Genomic DNA, 23,607 nt, shown 5'->3' with positions numbered 1-23,607 from the left:
TTTTAATGCATTTAAATACAACATTTAAGCACACTTTTATCATGCGTATACAGTCTCAGCAATATTTAGTTAGTCCAACAACTGAAAAGAATTAAGAGATCTGGCAGGGCTTTTGTAATTGCACAGCTATAAATACATGTTGATAAAAGTCATACAATTTTTGTGTGTGTGTGTGTTATGTGTTATTATCAAGGCTTTTTTTCAGAAGTAACTTGTGCTCTGGTAAAAACTGAAAGACAACATTAAGGAACAGAAACTGAAATTAGGCCCAGGAGCAGACGGCTACGACACATAATGTCACGTTAAAAATGCCTTTAGAGAAATGGAAGCACAAACGTAGCTAAGTACTAAGTTCACATTCCAGACAGACAGCTATTTTAGTCTGTAGCAACATCTGTAATTTACTAATAATAAGTAATGTACCAGCATCATTAATTGTTCTATTAACTTAGTGTGTATTATTTTCTTTGTAATAATGAGCATTTATCTTATTCAGACAAACTACACAGAGTGTTGGGACTCCTCCAAACCACGCTCGCAATCTTCCCTCCTGCATTCAGCCCGAGCCACAGATATTTCCTGAGGAAGGGCAAGGAATTCAACGCGCATTCTGTCTCTCCTAGTTTCTTTCTCTCGCTCCAACTCTGACTCACTGTTAACCTTTGCCGAAAGAAGAACTGAGAAACTTCCAAAGGGGTGTGAGCGACAGCAAAAGGTACTTTCAAAATCAGCCGTCCAAAAATGAAGCTTCAGCTACAATGACCAAAAAATGCAACACAACTAATACTTGTGAGTGTACTTACAGGCAGTCTGTGTCAACTCAATTAAATCCAATGATCACATATTATGGCAACATGTACAACATTCTGCTGAATTATGGCAAATTTTAAACTGCAATAAAGTATCACAAAAAAGTGTAACAAGCAGGTCATTCTTAAAAGTACTTGTACAAAGCTAGGAAGTTTTGATTTTAAAAACATTAGTTTCATGTTATGCATAATCATTTCAAAGCCATTTTTATTATAAGCTTCCCTCTTAGCGAACCAATAAATCATTAAAAAACTTACCAAAAAAATTCTAGGATATGAGTGTGCATTCATACCTTGTATTTTCGGAAGAGATGGAGTCGGAGTGAAGATGCTCTTTAGGGAGATTTTTGGACAGGTTACGCACAAACTCTGCATAGCATTCGCCCGGCTCATACAACTTGGCATTCTCGCACAGGGCCTGGTAGTGTGCAGGAAGTGACACGGTCTGTGTCTGCTGCATTTGAAACCAGTTCACTGTCACCTGAAACCACAAAAAACAAAAAGAAATTTAAACTGGATGAGTCAGCAAATGACACATAAAGAAAGAGAGCTCAAGCAACTGTAAACACTTTAAAAAAAAAGCTATCCAAATCTACATGGCACTATGTGAAAAAAGTAATTTTGCCTTGTTAAATCATAAATGAATTGTGATTAACCAGAATTTTTGCAAAGCTGAGTTTTTCAAAAACCACACACAGAGCTGATTACTGCCAGACTTACGGAATCCATAAATCACTTATTTAGAACCTGTGTGACAAAAAGAGATCACGCCACAATCTAAAGAAACTTAAATAAGAGATGGTAAACCAAGTCACTGGCATCTATCAGTCTATATCAAATACACAGCCATTTCTAATAATTTGAGACTCAGGTGAACCATAATCCATTATCCACAAACAGAGAAAACTTGGAACTGTGGTGAACTTTCCCAGTGAGTGGCTGGTCAACCATATTACTCGAAGAGTAATCAACAACCCATCCATGAGAGTTTCGATTCTGACCAAAAAGAACATAGAGGCTTGTCTCACATTTGTCCAAAAGCATCTTGATGGTAATCAAGAAAATGTTAAGTTGAAAAAACAACATAAACCAATAGTCAAACATAGTGACAGTATGGTGGTCTGGGGCTACTTTGCTGCTTCAGGACCTGGACATATTTCCATAACTGATAGAACCTTGAACTGTCTACCAGAAAATCCTGAAGGAGAACGTCCAGCCATCAGTTTGTGTGCTCCAAAACACTGCATCAGGTCCACCTCTGAATGGCTCAAAAAAGCCAAAGTGAAGGATTTGGAGTGGACTAGCCAAAGACTTAAATTCGATTGAGATGCTTTGGCATGATATTAAACAGGCCATTCATACTCCAAAACCTTCCAATATGATTGAATTAAAAAAATTCTGCAACAATGAGTGAGCCAAAATTCCTCCAAAACGATGTGAAAGATTCATTGCCAGTTATCGCAAATGCCATTAGGTTTAGGGAGCAATTAGTTCTTCAAATAGGGCCAAGTAAGTTTGGATAGCAATTTTCTATTAATTAAAAAAAAATTTAAAAACTGCATTTTTTATTTACTGAGATGATCTTTGGGTCTAATACTAAAATCTGTTTGATGATCTGAAACATTTAACTGTGACAATTATGCAAACAGAGAAATCAGGAAGGGGTCAAATACTTTTTCATGGCGCTGTAATGATTACGATCATACTTGGACTCATAGTCCAAATAAGAAAACAGCCAAACACTGGCTAAACATATATAGAGCAAGCTTTTACTATTTGAGACCTTTCTGAAATTTGAATTGATTACCCAGTACTGTGGTCACAGTCCATATTTCAACCCTCCTCTAAAATGTATATAAAATAATCTTTTAATTCATAATTCTTTTTAACCCCAAACTAAAGAAGGGCAGTATATAATACAGATATCAGTTATATAGTATTCAAGCTACTTCTATTTTCAGAGTTATTATGGAGAAACATTGTGAAATGAAATCACACAGAAAGAAACAGAACTCCAGCTTTTGTGAAGGTTTGTCAGTTAAACAGAAAGTGATAGTTTTACAGTTTCATTTTGTGGTGTACATATAAGATATAAGCTTTTTTTTTTAAAACAGTGATTGTACAGTCTGAATTACTCTTTCAGAAATATAAACTGCTTCTCACAGCTTTTAGTGTGAGGTCACACTGGAAGATCATTTCTCGGATCTGAGTCAGGATAGTGCTCTTCGCATTAGCCAGATCCATTTTCCTGCTCCCTGCGTCAGCTATGCAGTTCTCGTACTGGCCCTGGGCCTCCTCCGCCTACCCAAAACAATGGACAGAGAATAGCATAAGGACAGAGAAGAAATGCGCACAGAAAAATTACTGTCCATACCAAATAATGCCACAAAATATTGACACCAGTTATTTTTTTCTGTTTTCATTTCTCCCGCCCACCTTTTGTAAAGCCTCCTCTTCTAGCTTTCTCTTCTTCTCCAGCTGTTTGTTCCCAGCATTAGACTGATCCTCCTGAGAGCGACTTGCTGCTGACTGGGCTTTTTGGTATTCCTCCCTCCTCTGGGTCTTCAGTGCCCGTGCCTTTCGCAAGGTTGCATCTGCCTCTTGCTGCCAAAGCCACACAGATCAGCCACAAAGACCATGTGATTAAAATGTGGCATATGTGTTCAAAAGTTATCATAAATTTAATCAGATACGTTTGGCGGACGATCAGCTTTGCATTTGAAAAGGCATACCGAAGTTCGTTTGTTGCCATTGTCTAGAAAATTGGACATTTTTCTATAATAGAAACACCACCTCAGTCACTGATGACTAATCTCCTGGCAGGTTGATAACATTGCAACATGCTCTGTGGAAAGCTCACCAGTCTGTAACACTACAGTGGAGCTCTTCTACTTAGCTACGAGTAATTATCAAACAACATCTACACAGTGATTCTGTAAATACCATTTTCTTCTGCTCCCTCTGCCACTGCTCCTTGATTTCTTTCCTCAGCTTATCCAGTTCATTTTTGCGAGCCACAAGAGGCTGAGAAGAAATGAAAGTCAACAATTACACTTCAGTATTACTTGTTAATAAAAACGAGGCAAAGAACACACAATTTATAAACTAATGTACTTTTACAGATTATTTTATGCAATGAAATAACCCAACAGATGTTCTTTGTTAGGGACAAGATAAAGTGGTGAAGGGCCATAATTTACTTCTCGTTACTCTTACCTGCATGAATTTATTGGTCTGAAGAGTCATGGAGGTTTGAATAAGCAGCTGGTTGTACTCCATGTCTTTCTTGAATGCAGAAACGTAGAGGTCACTGAATGGCATGTAGTCCTTCAACAAACAAAAATATGTATACATGAGTCTTTGGAGTTACTGTATAAGACTTAACAACCAGCCAATATAATCAATATTGCTTTAAAGCGTGGCTACTGAGTTACCTTTTGACTGGCCAGTGTTTTTGCAGACTCAGCCATTTTGACGTAGCTTTTAGCATTCTCAATATCTGAAAAATTGAGAATTAGTTAAGACTGCTTAATAAGAAATGACTCAACAAAACTATATTTACATACAGTTCATAAATAGATAATACTTTATTAATCCTTAAGGAAATTCTGTATTAAGTATTAAAGCCCCTACCCTAGTCAATTTGTAGCCCTCTACTGCCTTACTTTTTGTTAATGTAATTGTCTAATATATAATAAAGAATGGCCTATTGACAATAAGGCGTGGTAGAAATTATTTTTTGAATTACTTAAATGTAAAAATAATTTTGAGCAAAACATTAAAATGATTTTAATCATTGAGAAGTCTAAATGGAAAGAGTTTTTCTTCTGAAATCTAGCTTTCCCCTGAGTGTGAGGAAGACAAATTTATGAAATATAACAGCAGAAACAGTTTTCCAAGAACTCTTTTAAGTAGCTTTGTCCATGGGTCAGTTATATACTTTACTGTTAACTCTATTTATCTGCCTTTTGCAGTGCAGATGGTGTGGACTTATACTGGCAGCATTTTCTTTCTGGAAAAAAAAGTCTAATATAATGTCCTAAGCCCTGTGCAGTAATCCATTGTTTCCAACCTAATATACTGTCAGTAGTCTCACCCATGGCTAGCCGTTTTTCCATCCAGGCCAGAAGATCTTTGATGTACTTGGAGCAGGTCTTGGCATAGAGTAGGGCGGACTCAACTCCACTGTCATTCTTCAGCAAGGTCAAGTCAACTTCCTCCTCTCGTGGCTGTGGCACTTCTGAACCTGTAAAGTCAACAGAAGAGAAATCCACATGTTTAGTAGTATGACTAAAATATCTCAATGCTGGATTGATGGAACTCACTTTTACTATCCAGCAGACGTGTGTGTGTGTGGGAGGTAAATGAAGGGGGAAGAAAAACAACAATGAGGTCAGCGGCATTGTCAGTGTAGGTGGATATGAAAGGACTAGGCATCTTTTAAAATAGTCTGAGAGCAGCGTTTTCTTTTTACAACCTTTTCTAGCTACTCGGGATCTGATTCAACACAAATCCCATGTGTTTCCCATCCCACACAGAACTACTCTTTAACAGGCAAGGAATGTCAGATATGTGGACGGAGAGGGAAAAATGAGGATGTAGTATGAAAAGGGCAGCAGAAATAACAGGGGTGGAAGCAGAGGTTTTAAGGCGGGTCTACCTCAGGCACTCAAGAGTCCAAACACTAAATCACTCTGCTAACACACAGACTGACACTTCAGGCTGCTCTGACAGCAACAATTAAATGCTTGGTAAGGAAGCCATTAATAGCTCTTACATATCAGTGTGATGTTTTAATTTATATTCATTGTGCAGAGATAAATGATGAAACGTGAACAACACTTACCCACAAGCTCCCTTTTCTCTGAAACATATCCCTCGGGATCCACAGAGAGGTTGTCAGAAGACTGTGAAAAAGACATTTCAGATTATAAGGAGGGAACAGCAGACATACAATCAAAGTCAGGCATCAGAGGCAGCTGGGATTCCAACAACCCAATTAAATACAGAAAGCAAGTCTTTGAGGCTTTTTTACTTGGGGGCGGGGTAAAATTGCTGCTTTAAGTGCACCCCTTTGAAAACTGTCACCGTCAAAACAAAGCTTTAGAAAAGATATATGGAAACTGTGCAAGCTGGGAAAAGGAAGATAGTGTCTCACCCTGCTTCTGTTTTTCTGGGCGATCCCCAACCCTGGGCTGCTGTCCACATCTCCCATAAGGAAGTCAGAAACTCTAAAGGTATATATAATTGCGTACATATATACATATATGTCAGAATCCAGTTTAAAAGAGAAGCATGTAAACGCCTGTGGTCAAAAATGCAATCTATTCAATAACAAAGCAACTCTGACAGATAGTATTTATACCAAAAACACAGAACAAAGCCCAAACCTGCTATTCAAAACACATGACAGAGACAATTATAGCTTCACAAGACCAATAAGTTGCTGTCTTGAGCTCTAAAGTCAGCCCAACTTTCCTGACAGCAACACAAAAAGTAATAAAATCCAGTATTGGTTAAAAAAGTAAACAAGCATTGTACTCACACATTGCCGAATGTGAATGCCAAAGTGTCAATGGATGTGTGTATCTCGGCAAATATAACTTTTTTATTCTCTGGGTTCACGGTTGTGGAGAAGTTAACAGCTGTGGAGAGTGACATACAGGAACTCTGGTCAAACAAAATGGAATTACAAACCAGCTTTTGTATACACAATCAATCAACAATAGCACTGATACAACTGAATCTGTATGTGGCTAGATGACAAGTTCCTAGCCTCCAAAGCAAAAAACAAATGCCAAACAGATCAAATGAGTGACCTGTGAAAAAATTCTAAAATTAGTATTAAAAAAGCAACAATGGCAAGCACATTTGTTCTTGTTTTACCCGTGTAAGCCTCTAAGATCATAGTTAGGCTTTTGCAGGAAGTGTTTACGCCTCTATAAGTTTAAGTGGCTTCAAGTAAGTGCTGACATACTTGAGGATGTATAAAAAGTCAGTAACACAAGGTCAAGAGGTTTAATAGAAATGTTACAAGAACAGCTTAAAAACCGTGTTAAGAGTAGAAGCAGCCAAACGCAATGACGTGCAGCCTGCATATCTCCCTACCCAATCAAAATGTCTTCCTGGAGCAGGTTCAAAAGTCTTCAGAGGTTGATATTCAAAGAATTTACAAAAACAATTAAAGAAATTCTTCCTCCATTTAAAGGTGTTAATATCCCTGGGGCCATCTTCCAACGCTGATCATTCACAAAAAATAATCAAACTACACACATGCACACAATCTCATTCCTTCCTTTGTGATCTGGTAACAGCAAAATGTCCTTTGACTCTAGAAATCCATCCAAGACTGAAAAATCTTCGATAAAATGTACACAGAACTTTCTTTCTCATAAAACACTTAACTCAGCAAGAACACGCTTGCAGAAAATAATCAGGACAGCTAAAGGCACAGTCAGTGAAATCTGACTGAGCTGAGTACTTCCTGTCTGCCCCACAACAGGAAACACTCACACAGCTTGAGTTCTGTGACATGTAGCGATATATTCAACACTTACCTTTTCTCCTTGCCGCCTCAGTTGTCTAGCAACTGGGACCAAAAATCTCTAAACAGATCTCGTTTCGAGAACACTTTCTATATTTTGTGCTTTCATTTTCTCATCGTGAGTAATCTCCATCCATGCCATTTGTAAAAGCATAAACTATTAAGTCCCAGCTTATGAAGAAGCACAGAAAAGTCACGGCATCCTGGCTTGAAGAGGCAACCCCACTTTCCAGGGAGACACTCGAGGACACCAAAAAGAGAGGAGGTGTGGTGCGAACCTCCCTGCCGTGCACCTCACTGGCCCTGAATGCTAGCGTACAACTCAGCGCGGAGTTCTTCCTCAGGACATCCTGTGGGTCCTTTAACAATGATTCCAGAGCTCAGCCCCCCTTGTCATGACTGAAATATGGAAACTGCATCATTCAAGTGCAGGACCCATTGTTTTCTCATGGTTTAGCTGTAAGTAGGAACATTAGCTCAGGAAAAAGTATGCTAAAGCTGGTGTATCATTCTGACTTTAGATGTCTCAATGTTTCTATTGGAAGCACATCACCAACGTTACTTGAATGTAATTGGCTCTATTACTAGGTAAAACTAAAACAACAACTGTGTTTAAATCCCCCAAAAAACCCAGAATCCATTATCAGTAAATAACACACTTTCCTAAAATCAATTTAATCATTCTACAATAAGGAGCACAGGGACATAAGATCGCCTTTGTCACGAACACACAAGACTGACTCCTTTAGACAAACACACTCTTTCAGCTGTAAGCATATTTATAGACAAAGGGGAGCAGAAAGCGAGGAAAGAATTTCAATAAGCTGAGGAAGTCAACACTTTTATTGCAATGCCCTGCAGTTTTCAGTAGTGGGAGGGGAAAAGGAACACATAGACGAAATGTGACCAGGAAAGAACGCTTGACTTGGTTTGTTCTGAGCCAATGAAAGTCTGTGAAAAAGATTTTTATCTTTGTGACGACACACAAAGACACAGACAGCAACGTTGGTCTCTGGCTAAAAGTTGAACTGGAGCACAACATGTTTCTGACATTGTCAAGTTTTCGACACAGCATCAAATTAAGAAAAACAATAGTAAGAGCATGAGCAGATCATATCACACATGAAACAGGTTAGACAACCATGTGTTTGAAGAAGAAAGGAGGAATTTTTTTTTCCAGTGAATTTTGGCAGCTGTCCCAGTGCTCCAGGTGCCATGACCAAGCTTCAAAGAGGAACATGGGCGAAGAGATGACACGGTCTGAAGACAGTGAGGCACACAAGGCCTGTTATCATCCAGACCTTTGACTCTTCATCTGATGTCTAACTGATTCATCCCTCTTTCAACCTCTCCTTTTCGATCCTCTGGCTAGCAGCCTGTGTCAGTATTGTGTTACCTACTGGCCATTAGGGACAGTTCATCCAGGGAGAGTGTTGACATAAGGCACCCCCTTGTGGACAGGCAAACTCCAAACTCAACTACATATGAACGCACTGGCTTTAATGCAACACTTTATAGCAGAGCTTTACACATAAGGATCAACACCACACTGCCATGTACAGAATGACACAAGCCTGACATCAGACAGAAGTGTTGATTTTATTTTTCAATCTTACACTACATGCCCTCTAAATGGTTTCCACGTGTCAGCATGCTGGTTTTGCCAGGGTTTTCAGAGAGAAGTGGAGCAATGTAGTTCCCCATGGGCCTCCATCTCTTGTTAAGCAGCCAAAGCAGGTGGGTCAACAATAAATAATTAAATAAATAAGTGGACCATTGCAATTTAAAAACAACTCTGTTACAGCACGTAGCTTTTAAACCACATTAATCTCAGCAGTGGCATTAACTGGAGAACTGTTAGTCCAATCACAACTGAGCAATGCATTTTCTAAAGAAAGAAACTGTTGTCTCCAAGTACCAAATGACTCAATGAACTTGGTTAAGGTCTTGATTCATGCGTACTCTTGTCCAGTTTTAGTTTTACTGAATACTTAAAAATAGTTAAGGTTTTTAAAATTCAAAAATTCATCCATTCTCTTCCGCTTGTCTTCATCAGGGTTGCGGGAAGAGTGGATCCAATCCCAGCTACCATAGGGAGAGCCAGGACGCGAAAAATATTTTGAGAAATATTTTTCTAATTAGGGATCCACCCAACTTAGCTCATATCAGGGTATGGATATGAATTTCACATTAGTGCTTACTTTCTCTTCACTTCACTTCAGTTCTACTTCATCTTTCTTTTTGAAAATTTCTGATATTTAAAATATAGCTTTTAGAATATATAACTGACAGCACATATTCTAAAATTTAAAATTACATCAACAAAGTCATTTAATGTTTTAATCAATCTGATATGTATAATTTACTCTCTAACTGAGATAAAAGAAAAAAAAAATAGATTTTTTTGCAGCTATTCAGAATCTTTGTGCTGCATAAATATGTCTAAACTAAGCTGGTGTACTTCTTTGTCCTTATGACTCATGCCATCAGTAAAGATCAGTCTTCACAGTGCCTATAATTTCTTTGGCTAATCTGTTTATTTTGTTTCCCTTTTGCATTCTCATCATTGTCAAAGCAACACTCAGGCTACAAACAGGCATTCTTGAGTGTTTTTAAGGATTAGGTCACAACACAAATATTGAGATAAGCCAGGTGACCTGTCAGACATCCAGACACCTTACAACACAGGTAAAAACAAAGAACAAAGAAAGCAAAAGAACAAATGCGACTGTAAAGATCGACAATCAGTTCTGTTGAAGGCTTCCACATTAGCTGAAATATGTATATATCTATCTTGAGTTCAAATCAAGAGAAGAACTACACTTGCAGTGGATCTCAATTCCAGCAGATTAACCTCTCAGTTGAGCTTCCCTTTGTTTGTGTTCATTTGTGAGACAGGAAATGGATCTGTTGCTTAAGGAATAACAACTTCTTACAGTGTGAGCTTTTAGCAACATTTCTCCAAGCCAACCCTAACCAAACAGAGATCAGTGTAATATTCCAGCACCGTATTTGCCACACCGATCTGAGAGACTGACGTAGACCCATATGCTGACATCAGTGTTACAATCGTGAGATTCCACGCATCTATATTTGACCATCATCTGGGTGCCGGTGTGCAAGTTCAACTGTGTGTCTCATCCATGCATACTAGCGAGAAACTACTCACCTTTGACCTTAGCAATAACTGTGCCAGCTGCTCCCAGAATGTCAGAAGAGTTGAGCGTCTGGTGTTTGCCAATGACAATTTTGAGGATGCGAACTAATTCCCCCAAACGTTGCTGCACCACCTCCTGAAGACCTTCCAAATTCTCTGAGGGAAAAAAAAGAGAACACATGAAAGTATTGAGAACATAACAAGACGAATCACACATTTTCATCTATTAGTCAAAACGAGCACCATTACACTGCATTTTAAAGTTAGTTATGTCACGTTAATTCTTGGCATTCCTTTGTCAGTGTCACAAACAATACTTCACAAATATTTTTAAAATATTTTTGGAAACTACGAAGAGTCCGTCATGTTCTGAAAAACTGCATAAAAACCCAAAAGCTACATCTTAGACTCTACAGGCCTCAGTTAGCATATTAAATTCATCACAGTACAATTAGAAAAAGACTGAACAAGTATGACCTGTTTGGAAGAGTTGACAGGCGGAAGCCTCTTCACTCTAAAAAGAATATGGCAGCACCGCTCACGAATGCAAAGTTGCATCTGAACAAAACCACAAGCTTTCTGGAACGATTTCCTCTGGACAGATGAGACCATACCGCAATGTTCAGCAGAAACCAACCACAGCATATCAACACAAACGCCCCATACTAACTGTCAAGCATGGTAGTGGAGGGGCTTGTTTTGCAAGCACTGATCTGACCATGAACTCTTCTATGTACAAAGTAGTGTTGCTATGATGCCATTTTCAATACTATAGGGAAAATTTTAATGAAAAAATAAAAAGAAGCTTTTAAAGAAGCTTTTAAAAGAAAAATAAAGATTACAATACTGGTGTAATTTTTTTCCCCTGATCAATAGATTTAGTAAGATAGAAATCAAGGAGAAGGAATGAAAGCAGAAGCAAGGATTAAATGGAGGAATCCGAAGAAGGAAGAATGTTTTCCAGAGTCCAGGGAAGGAGTTGATACAGGCTCTGTGTGGTAGGGAGGAGTTACCAGATGACTGGGAAAGGACAGCTGAAATGGTGAGGGAAACTACCACAAAGGTATCTTGTGTATCCTCTGGATTTCTTAAGGAAAGACAGAAAACTGGGTGGTGGAATGTGGAAGGGAAGGAAAATATTCAAAGGAATGCAAAGAAATAGTGTGAAAGTCAAGTTTATGGCAAAAGCAGACAGGAGTACTGGGAGCCTAGGTGTGGCAAAGCAAAGGGCTTATAGCGAATTATATGTAAAGCTGGACATGGAAGGAGAAAACGACTTTTATCAATTAGTGAGGCAGAGAGACTGAAACACAGAGCTGGATTAATAGATAGAATAGATAGATGATTAATAGAGAGATGGAAATTTAATGACAAGTGAAGAATGTGTTCAGAAGATTTGAAGAAGTCAAGGATGATGAAAATGAGAGAAAGAGGGACAGTTAGTCAATCAGGAGGTGCAGAGGATTAGCAAGGAGGAAGTAAAGGTAGCTATGAAGACGATGAAAAGTGGAAAACTGGTTGGCCCAGATAACATGCCTGTGGAGTTATGCAGATGAGTAGGAGAGAAGTGATTATTGAGCAGCAGTATAGCTTCATGCTGAGAAACAGCAATACAAATGTGATGTTTGCTTTGAGAGTGTTGTGGGGAGAAATATAGATAAGATCAGAAGGGAAGCATGTCAGAGAAGCATGTCAAGGTCATGTAGGACACATATTAGGACAGCAAGACAGCAGTGAGGTGTGTGGTAGCAGTGACAGATGGATTCAAAGTGAGGGTGTGATGATATCATAGATTCGCTTTGACGTCCTTCTTGTTTGCAAAGGCGATGCTGAAAAATGAGGTCAGTTTGGAGTCTCCATGATATCTGTGGACTACAATGGGTGCTATACACTGGGAGACACAGGATGAAAATCTGTAGAACCAGGACAGAATAGATAGTGTGTAAATGAGAGGGAGGCAGGTGGAAAGGCAAAGATGCAAGAACTAGAGGCAGTGAAGGTAGATGAGTTTAAATACCTGCGGTCAACCATCCACAAGAGAGATAAAGAAGAGAGTGACGCAAGCCTGAAGAGTATACAAGAAGGTGAGAGCTGGTATGATGTATGGTTTGGACACTATGGTACTGACAAAAAGATATGACGCTGAGCTGGAGGTGGCAGAGTTAAATAAATGCTGGGATTTTAGTTAGGAGTAAAAAGGAGGGGCAAGATTAAAAATGTGTATATCAGTGTGACAGGTCAGGTTGAGCTTTTTTAAGACAAACTAAGTGGAATAAGGTTGAGATGGGTTGGAAATGTGCAATAGAAGGTTAGTGGATATACTGGGCAAAGGATGGAACTGCCAGTGAGGACGTGCTACTTAGTGCCACCACTAATGCCATTGTTTTGTTAATTCGCCACAGCTGCTACCTGCTATCTTACTTATAACCTACAACTAATGTGGCAATCTGATAACTGCTAATAGTTAAATGTCTAATGTTAAGGTGTGCACTGGTCAGATTACCATTTAAGATAACTGCTTAATACTTGGATGCTGTCAAAACAGGAACTTTGAGATGCTTTGCCCAGTATTCATGTGCTCAGCTGCAAGTTACGGGAAAGGGCTTTATTTCTGTCTGCTCATGCTGGGTAAAGCTGTGTGTCAGCTGGAGGAGGCAAAGATGGGACTGTTTTTTATCTATACTGTTGTAAATGAATATCTAATCTAACAATAACAATTTTTAGTATCTGAGTATAACTTTTTTATATGATACCTATGGTACAAATAAAACTATGCATAAACAATTTGTTCTGCAAATCACTGAATCATGAGGTGTTTTTCACGGGACTAGTTCTGCATTTTGGATTCATTTTTTTGTCAAACCAATAATAACAAAGTGTAATGGGTTGTGTTGTTGTTCATCTGATGTTGTATTTATCGAGGGTGATAAGGACTAGATTTTTTTTTATTATGTCCTGACGTATAAAACCTTAGAAGGTGTGCTTTCTTTTTCACATAACTGTACGTTGTGTAACTTTTTTTTTTTATCAGTGTCTATAGCTGTGTCTCTAACAGTTTAAAGGTGGAAAACAGAAGCTTGTGGTTGTGACAGCAATGATCTCGGTTGCATGAAACTGCTGTGATGCAAGCTATTTTCTGCTTCCTCCAGGCAGAGTGACAACACGTACAACGGAAGAGGTGTATGTTGTAAACAGGTTAATCTGTCTCAGTCACAACTTTAATATTCATATACATGGAGAGATGATGAATCCTGAAATGATGACATGTTTTTTGTGTGTTTTTGTAGTCAGAAGTGAGCCAAAAATCCATCTATAGTTTCTGTCACTATTTCAGTCCTGATGGACAGGTAAATCTAATATTTATTATTAGTTATTAGGAATGGTTAGTGCAACAGTACTGGGAAGGACTTTGTGCTCCATACAAGTCATAGGGCTCTTTCTGTGGACAAGGATGTAGAAATGAAATTTCTACACAGTGTTAGCAACATAGAATGTTTAAGGGGGATTCTGCAAGATATTTTGAATGCCAGTAAAGTTACCCAAGATGACGACATGAAAAAAAAATGTGCAAAATGCAATCTGATTACTCCTGTACTTTTTTTTTTATGTTATCACACTGCATCAGTGTATCGTTGCTATGAAAGGTATCTCTTTCCTGTAAAACCACGCAAAGCCAAAGAACAGTTTTGCGTATCTAACCAAGAATTTTTCTATCCGCAGATTGTCTTCTTTCTAATTCCATAGCTGCTCTGATTTTTTTCATTTCTACATCATTCCTAAGGAACTTCTCCAAGTGGTCGTAGACAGGGTTTTAACAGACAGCTGAGCACTTTGGGAAAAATAGAAGTCAGCATGAAAAACAACAAATCATGTGACACAAAGAACCTATGCACACAACATAGCAACAACAGGAGAGGAGTCCTGCTCTGATCCAACCTAATCACCAGAAGCCCTGTAAGCTTCACCACACAATAGGTGAATTCATGTTTAACTCACTGTTTTGGAAGAAGCAGGGGCACTGGCTGAGAAAAGAAACTCATCTGTTCTTCATCAAAGCTACACTAGCAGTCAGGAGGGTGAGGCGAGACAAAATTTATTAGAAATTTAAAAGGAATTAGAGAGGGAGTGAAAAAGAAAGTCTGGGAGTGGTTTTGTTGCACTTCCTACTCTTTTTTAAACACACACACACACACCAATCCAACTGGCTGGTGTAAAAAATGTAAAAAGGACCATTTGAAATTTCGACATCTCACCATCTGTGACATTTAACTAATGACTGGAAAAACAGACATTGAATTTAATTAAAAGAAATTCAAAGAGACTAAGGAAGAAGAATGGCAAGGTTAGGTTAGTAACAACAAGACCTGTTTTTTTTATCATTCACAAAATATAAATGGCTTAACAACATGGTCCATCTTGCCCCTCATACCCTGCCCAAAGGTTCCACCCAAGGATTAACAAAAAGGTGTCCATTACAGCAGGCGGTTCACCTGGTCATTTCCCCCAAGGTGCAAGGCCCTGACCTTGCAACACAGACTTTGAAGTCCACCTATTGAAGATGGGTCTTCATTAAGCACCCTTTCCTTCCTTTTAACCACCCCCAAACCCCCAACCCCCTTCAGGGATTGAGTGGTTAGCTCACTGGCTTTTGAAGATTTTCTTATCAAAGGCATGTGTGAGTCAGATATTAGCATATAAGAGCCAGTCCTAATGAGATGCACACCTGAGAATTGTTTTACTTAGCATGACACTAGTGGAGCATGACTGAAGGTTCTGTTACAGTATCACAGCAGTAGTGTAGATGAGAATCACCCATTTCCTTTTCCTCTGAAAAGAAAAGAATTTAATGAGACTAATCTATTCTTCAGACCACTATAGGGGGCAGAAATTGTGAGGAAATAACAATAGCCATGATGTTGTGGCAGCAAGGACAAATGTCCTGAGCCAATCTACAAGATGATACTTGAAGCCAAAAAAGGCATTTTTTCATCCTTTGTTTACTGCTGCACTGCCTGCTGTCAGACATGTGGCACTGTGCAGAGCTAAAACACTGCACTGGAATGGCACAAATGTATAAATAGCAGCCAGCAATCTCAATTAATGATAAACATATTGCCAGCGAGCATGAACAAACAAAGACAGCATCTACACTGATGAGAGAAGAGTTTCATAAATCCACTGAAACAACATTTTGCACCACACCTGCGAAACCTGCTGGATTGTTTTGCTGGAATATAAATAGGCAAGCAAAAACAGTTTCCACATTTCAGTCAAGGGTTTGCGAAAAAAAAATCTGCATATAAAAATATCAGATATTATACTATTCCATCTGTGCAAAAATACTTAAACTATTTTCTGACCAAGCTACACATACTTTTCCTTTTTTCTGCCAGTATAGTCTGGGCCCAGAGAGGTTACTTAAATTGCAGCTAATTTCCACCCAAAAAATGCAAATAAAAATATAACCAAAAAGACTTTTCAACGTTAGGAACATGAATAAAGCTGCCAAAGCAAGGTCAGTGTTTAGTCTTCAGCTCACACTGATTACCACTGTTGCTTCTTTTTTTATTTTTTTAAATTGTATAAGAGTATCTTTGCTTACTGCAGCATGAGACAAGTCAGAAAGCTGGTTAACAAAAAAAAAAGCAGTGGATGAGTGGCTTTGTCACAACAATGGCATCAAAAAGCTTACTGGAAATTCGCTGGTGATTGTGGGGGCCACTCCATTGTTCTGGTAGAGATGACAGGGTTGAGGCATACAGCCAGGCCACATTGTTTAAAGGAAGACCCCCTACCTACCTCAGTGATTCTCAAACCTCCCCTGTCTTTCTTTACAGTGGTGGAATGAGCTGGTGTTGTCCCAACCACACTTAAGGCTTAGTCTACTTCATTTACTTCCTACGAGATCAAGATCTCATTCTCTTTTAGGAAAATATATTTAAACAGAGGAAAATGCAGATACATATGCATATTTAAGACTGCAACCATGAAATAGCTGGTACTGTTGCTTTTAAAATGTCATAAACTGCTAATAAATTAATTAAGCTCTATAACATCATGGCATATTGGGTAGACATGCTTCTAGAATTAGTTCTAAATGTATTGGCCACTTGGATGGTTAAATAATATTCAAACGAACTTGAAACAAATAAAAAGCCAAACCAATAGCTGTTATTGTTTCTTAGTAAAGATAAAGATTTTCCTCAGTGTCCATTATGCTGTGAAAACAAGACCATACTATTGGACTTAATCTGAAAGTCCTTTAACATCTGCAGCCTTTTTTCATCTAATCGATTCTAAATAACATGGTTGAAAAATGCAATGGGTGTAGAGTGAAAAGTGGTAAAGGAATTAATCTAAAACTAGTGACCAGGAAAAGAAGGGCAATAAAAAGTTCTCAAACCACTCATTCAGAATAATCCGCTTCTCTGCTGTCAAATCTCTATGCAGTGTGTTGCAAACACCCACATATATAACGCCATTATATTCCTAAATACTCAAAACATGTGCTCCGGAGTACAATGTCTAAGCAGGTCTGTGGTGACTTAACTTTAATGTCATACAGCAGCTCAAACGTTGGGCCTTTAAATTAATGTTGCCTCGCAGATTATTGTGTGTGTGCGTGTGTGTGTCTGTGCATGCGTGCATGTGTGTGTTTTTGGGAGGTGGGTACCCATTGTGTCTAATAAAGCTCATTGTGAGTGTAGTGGTTGCAGAGACCAATCTAATCCAAATCTTCAGGTGGCCTGACAGAGGTTACAGCCTCTGCTCCCCCCACTGATAACAACAAGCTTTCAACTGGCCTGTCTGGACACGCGATCTGCTCGACATGAAACAAGCCTCAGGATCTCTGGTGGCACAGCGCCGCTTTGGGAAACAGCTGCAGGGCTTTACCAAGACCTTTCGTTCTTTTCTTCAAGAAGGAAAGGTGACACGTTCACACCGCACTGCAGCGGATGATTTTCAGATTTAGTTTCAGATGTATATCTGTGTGCCACATACCAGGTTGATGACACACTGTTCTGATTGGTGAATCAGCCATCAACCCAAATACTCCCCCTCCAACGGCCACTTGTTTGTTCCCGTGTTTCCCACAGATAGAAATAAATAAGCCAAGCAGAGATTATACACAAATGTCTTCAACAGCAAACTGTTAAGCCAGAAAACATCACTGTATCATACTCTGCTGGTATTACTGAGCTGCTTGCAACTTGATATGGAATAGGTGGAATTGTTTTGTCAGGATCCCGTCTCTAAACACTAATTTCCCCTTCTGCCTAAACAAACACAGCATTGCTGGGTGCTGCTCTTTCTTTCCCATGCCTTGTTTGGAGACAAAGTGAGCCCCAGACTTAACAAAGACAGTAAACAGTGGGCAGCCCATAAACATCTACCTGCTCTCGGACTAATAGTGAACTACACTGAGTAAGGTCTGGGCATCACTTCATTACATGTATTCTTGAATTTCTCTGATTAGAGACTTGAATTATTCTTATTATTCTTATTATTCTTATTATTATCATTATTATTATTATTGTTAATTTTTGTTATTTGCACCCTTATTCATGTTTATAAAACTCTAAGGAAAATGCCAAGCATAATTTCTAAGAGCATAAAGTGACATTTTCGAACTGTCCAAAATCCATGATGATGATTTTTAGAGAAGTGCAGCAAATGCTTGAATTTGAAATATTTATTTATTCATTTATTTATTGTCTGAAGAATGATTCAAGCCAGTTAATGAACTAATAGTGTCATCTTCAAGGCTATTGTTATGATCACAAGAACGATGAATGCCTGGCACTGTTACAGAGGTTTGTGGCACAGGTATGTGATGACCTCACCTAGAGAACTTGGTAGTACAGAAGTGAGAATTAATCTCCACCTACTTGGCTAAATAACACTGTTTGATAAATGTTTGTAGAAACTGTTGTCTTGGGCAAGAGAAATGACTGATGCTTTTAGACATGTAAAACGAATAGACTAAGAACTTGTGGGGACAGGCACAAAGTTTTTGTTGTCTTCCTAAAGTCAGAGCTGGGGAAAAACAACATACAGTAGATGGTTTTGTTCCTCTACAAAAAACAAAACAAAAAAAAAAACCTTTATAGTTTGGCCTTGGCTCATTCACTGCTGCAAGCCTGTCTCCTGTCCCACAGCTGTAAATTTCAAGAGTCTGACCCAATCACCAGCAGTAACATCCCCTGCTAGCAGGAGCTCCAGTGCCTAATCTAGCACTCTCCATGACCACTGTCCTACACAAACATCCACAGCCCATAACCATAAATCCCACCCCAGGAAACACACCCCAACCACAAGCTTGCACAAAAACATCCTTCAGCATCACAGGGGAAAGTTACTGCCCAACAATTCTAGCCTTTCTTTCTACTAAGAGCAGCAGGCCATTAAACCATTATGTGGTAGATTTCATCTTTTCTCTCAATTGAAGGCGCCACCTGCAAGTGGCCACTTCAGTTGGCACAGGAGCACTTACGTGTGTGTGTATGAGTGAGGGAAAAAGGATATTTGTGGAAGCTATTGCTGTTTTTTCCCCCCACAGTGGCTTTATAATCACTAAATAAATAAAAAAATAAAGGTATAGACGTAAAACAAATGACCCTGCTCAGTGATAAAGACAGAACATTTCTGAGAGCCACTGACAAAGTTTTAACCTTTTTTTAACCTCAAGAAAAAACATTCTGAGCAGAAAAACATTCAAGAAAAAAAAACCTCCTTCTAACTGCTTCTAACGGTCTGCATCAAGTTAAACAAGTCATGCACAACAGTGAACATTTGCTCCTTTAGACAACAACACAGTTACAGGCTGGTACAGTGAGGCACAGAACAATGCAGCTTAACTGGAGTACAGCCAGATCTTATCAGAGTGTCATGATGACACCAACAGTTTTAATAGCTGAACATGGGCTTATGAGTCTAGCTGACTCACAGGCCTATGTTCTGTTCAGTTCTTCCTCATTTAAAGACATTTAAATCCTCTTAAAAAGAACTAGATTGTGTGAAGAACATCATCTTTAGTTTATCTTTGGACAAACTCACTGTACAATGAAAACCATACAATGACTAAATAAGCTCTTAAGCTCATGGTTAGGCTCATGATTTAAGATGTCTAATCTACCATGATGTGCAACTGGGTAGGTACTGGTGTGAAATTCTTCTGCACCTGAGGCTAAAACAATAAAATAAGAAACACAGACTCTCTTGAGCAAAGAAAACTGTAAGGAAATAATATTTTGTATCCTGTTCCGATGCATATCTGCTGTTGTCATAAGAGACATTTAAAATTAAAACCTCATCCCGTTAAGCCCCAATATCCCGAACTTACAATGGATACTTCTAAACACACATTCCTAAAATTGTTTTGGCTTGACGAAGGACAAAGTAGTGAGCTCCGTCACCAATTTCAACATTTTGAGGGAAAAAAAGAAAGAAAGAAAAATCAAGAAACAAAAAAACAAAAACAGATATTTTAGTGTGAAATTCTAAAAGCAAAAGAAAAGATATGAAATGCTATCAAGCTTGTTGCCCAACATGTGACATTCATTCAGCGAAATACTTCTTTACTCCCTTTAAAGCAGGTTATTATTCTTCCTTTTTTACTATAACTGTAATTTCACGACAAGCTTTGCTATGTACTTTATGAATAGTTACCGTGGCCTCAAATTTAAAATGTATTTATTTTGCAAGGTTTTTATCATTAATGTGCTTTGCACCTTCCAGTAGTCTATTGAAGGCACTATAGCTACAAGTGAACATTTGTTCAGAAGGAATGCAGAGTATGCAGGAGAGCGGGGGGATGGGAGGGGGACAGCAGCTAGACTGTGTGCAGAGGACTCCTTTTTCATGCTGATTAAAACTATTAACCAAACTGTCTTTTGCAGCTGAATACAGACAAAAATGGAAACGTAACAATGAAGAACCTTCCCCGACACTTTCATTGCATTTTAATGTTGGCCCTGCAGTACTGTGCACTACATTCATACTATTAAATGCTCTAATACTGACATAAAGGCCATTCATCCTCACCAGATGTGCAGAAATATTCTATCAAAAGGAAATTGACTCAACACTGACAACAATCACATGAAGGGATTATATGTGATTTCACTATATAATTTCTCAACTTTTCTTTTTAGCAAAAATTTGGGCTAAACAATATACTGAAATTACATGTTAACATTTCACTACTTACAATTTCAGGCAAATCAACTCTAATGTTAGAGTTCAACAATTACATCAGGATCATAACACCATTATGAGTATTGTGTAGAGGGATAACACAATAAGGTTCATTGATTATAGGCTGTGAGATTGGATAGAGGTAATTTAGGGATAAAAGAAGCATGGGGACAGGGGTCACCGACTCAATCAAAGGTCACTCACCCTCACATGCTTTTCTTAGACCATATTCTTTGACAGCTTGATTACTGCTAGCTAACCATTCTTGTGAGCATTGTAACTGAAAGCCCACTTATAATACAAAGAGTAAATGTTCACGACAATCTATTTATGGAGAAACATTAGATGTTAAGTTCATGGTGTGTATGTGGGTGGTCTAGTTAACTCAAACTTATGGCCATGGATAGTCTCTGTGGGTTTCCACCAAACAAACATGTTGTGTGCTAATGTGTTGCCTCTTGGAAGTATGGTGTGAGCTCTTAGTGGAAAATTAAGTGTATTCCAAACTAACATTTGCTCTATAAGTGGAAATATGGGACTCTGATGCCTATATGGGATGCCTATTTGCAACAGGAATAAAAGCTTGCAAGAGCTCAACAGGTTGCACACCTTTCAGAGAGAGAAAACACACACACACACACACACGCACACACAGAGTGCTCAACAAAACAGAATAACAGAAGAGACGACACACGTTTCGCTAACCTCCTCCACACCTCTCTCAAAACCTTCTTCCTGTCGCTGAGGCTGTATGTCTGTTCATGTAAAGGACACATAGAGCATGCTGCCAATCACACAACAGTAAAACTGTTTCAAACTGAGGCAGAAATTACAGTATACATTCCCCTTTAATAACCCTAATGATTTGAATATTTTAGGATGTAAATTCATGGTTCAGTCATACATATATATATATATAATATATTATAAAATCTCTAGAACAATTATATATATATATTATATACACACTATGTACATGATTACTTTTATATATATATATATATATATATATATATATATATATTAAAAAAACGATTTCATGAAAATGAAATAGAAACTGCTGTTAATATGTTAACTCCAATCAAATTTAAGACTTAAAGATTAAGATGATAAGATTAGCAATTCATCACCAAGTCAACAAGGGATGCTACAATGTAGTAGACAAACATAGATGATGACCAAGAACCTTTGTGAATGCCTGATGTCTATGCATGTGTTGTGACCCATTGTTTTATAGTCCCCAAACTTTCAACAATATGTATGATTAAACTGATTTAAATGAAAAGCTGAGCCATCTTCCTACACTATAAAGGGCTACTGTAAACCATTCATTCATCCATCTATTTCATTCATTTCATTTAAGAAATGGTCTTAAGACTTTGATTGTAAGATTTATTAAGCTTTAAAGATAGTTTTTAGTTCAAAGTACTATACCTGTTGGATTCATGTTTGCTAGAATTAAAATGAAAGGGCATTGTTTGGTTTTGTCTTTCTTTAAGTCTCCAATCATAGCCTCTACTTAAACTACGTAGAACTATTGACTAAAATGCTTGACTTCTCCTACCATCTTTCGTTACTTTTTGTTGCTTAACTGCTAATTAAAAATGGCTCACTGTTTACATTTGCATGAGCAGGAAACCACACTGCAGCAACAGCATCTTGCACGCGCTGGTCTGCCATTCTGCTTATGTCAGTGTCTCGGCAATAATAAACACTAATTCAAATGACATTATGGGGTCATACGGTATGATTTCATCCCACCTGATGAATAAGCACTGCTGTTCTTGGGGAGGTAAATACCCCAAATGTTTTTGTGACGGCTCAGAGTAACACTCAGCACGACAAGAACCAAGTCTCTCTCTCTCTCACAGAGGTTTCACCCCCTCCCCCAAGACAGAGGAATGGCTAAACAACTCACTCCTTCTTACCAGAGCTACAGTAGTACTCCAGCATATGTGTGTCTTTTAGGAGTACAGTAGGAGATAAGGTTAACATAATCTTACACTTATAATCTGCAATTTAACATTAGTAGTCATCAATTATTAAACTGACAACTTTAAACTTTTAAGTGCTGATTATAAAAAAGCTCTAACAGCCCTTTCACAGCAAGCTACTATCAGTATTTATAATGTGTGAAATAATGAGCATTTGTGTGGGCAGAGTGTTTGTATATGTCTCCAAACAAGTGCCAAGCAATCAAAGCCAAGTGAGAAAAACAGAAAGAATGTAAACCCTGTTTCTGCTCTAATCTCTGCTCGTCTTGTATTCTTCTGTATAAAGTATGTAGTCATGGTGTAGCTGACGTGAGGCTGTTATCACACTAACATGCCACAGGTGGTTTTGGCTGTTATGGTGGCAAACTTTGGGAGGTAATATCACAAATGAAATGCACAGAGTCTTCCTGGGCACTTTGTTCAGAGTGTTTTACAGTTTTGTGTGCCACTATATGTTGTGGTTAGTGAAGGTGTGATATAGTAATAGTGATTCCAAAACAAGATATTCACTACAGTCTGCTATAAAAAGGTTTAGGTGTGTGGAATTTGCTACAACTGGCCAAACAAAGAAAACATGATGCCACATAAATTGGTGTTTAGTGGAATTTGCTGGCAGAGAACTTTTAACTATTGGGTTTTAGTTTCTCAGTTCAAAGAGCAAGGATTTTATTTCTAGACCATCGGTCAGCACTGCTGCTTGATTTCAGATACTTAGGTAACTGGAAAAACTAACTTTCCTGCTCTTATTTTTCTTTTCATGTTCTCTCAACTATCACTTGAATGTGACTTAGGATATCAAAGAAATCATAACTGATGGATTAGTACCTGTCAGCAAAGCAGGTACGGTGCTAACAATAGTACGTTACCATAAAATAACCTCAAGAATGTCCTTGAATCTGATGTTAA

The 23,607-nt window shown here is 38.4% G+C and overlaps 1 protein-coding gene across 3 annotated transcripts in view; it reads right to left on the bottom strand.

Moving 5' to 3' along the window:
* The window catches only part of LOC120724234 (rho GTPase-activating protein 29-like), a 31,486-nt gene that overhangs the window by 6,573 nt on the left and 1,306 nt on the right, over positions 1 to 23,607 (bottom strand). Inside the window, exons 3-13 of one of the 3 annotated variants that reach the window (XM_040016328.1) lie at positions 10,523 to 10,666; positions 6,355 to 6,454; positions 5,968 to 6,040; positions 5,656 to 5,716; positions 4,906 to 5,055; positions 4,244 to 4,308; positions 4,026 to 4,136; positions 3,753 to 3,833; positions 3,246 to 3,413; positions 2,973 to 3,110; positions 1,103 to 1,290 (exon numbers count right to left, since the gene is read on the bottom strand). In XM_040016328.1, coding sequence (XP_039872262.1) covers positions 1,103 to 1,290; positions 2,973 to 3,110; positions 3,246 to 3,413; positions 3,753 to 3,833; positions 4,026 to 4,136; positions 4,244 to 4,308; positions 4,906 to 5,055; positions 5,656 to 5,716; positions 5,968 to 6,040; positions 6,355 to 6,454; positions 10,523 to 10,666 — 1,279 coding nt within the window. The other 2 variants (XM_040016336.1, XM_040016345.1) reach the window with 2 other exon arrangements.

This window comes from Simochromis diagramma, unplaced genomic scaffold (genome assembly GCF_900408965.1).
Source record: "Simochromis diagramma unplaced genomic scaffold, fSimDia1.1 OVJJ01000205.1, whole genome shotgun sequence".
Taxonomy (NCBI): domain Eukaryota; kingdom Metazoa; phylum Chordata; class Actinopteri; order Cichliformes; family Cichlidae; genus Simochromis; species Simochromis diagramma.
Note: the sequence above shows the minus strand (reverse complement) of the source record. Positions and strands in the feature narration are given on the sequence as shown.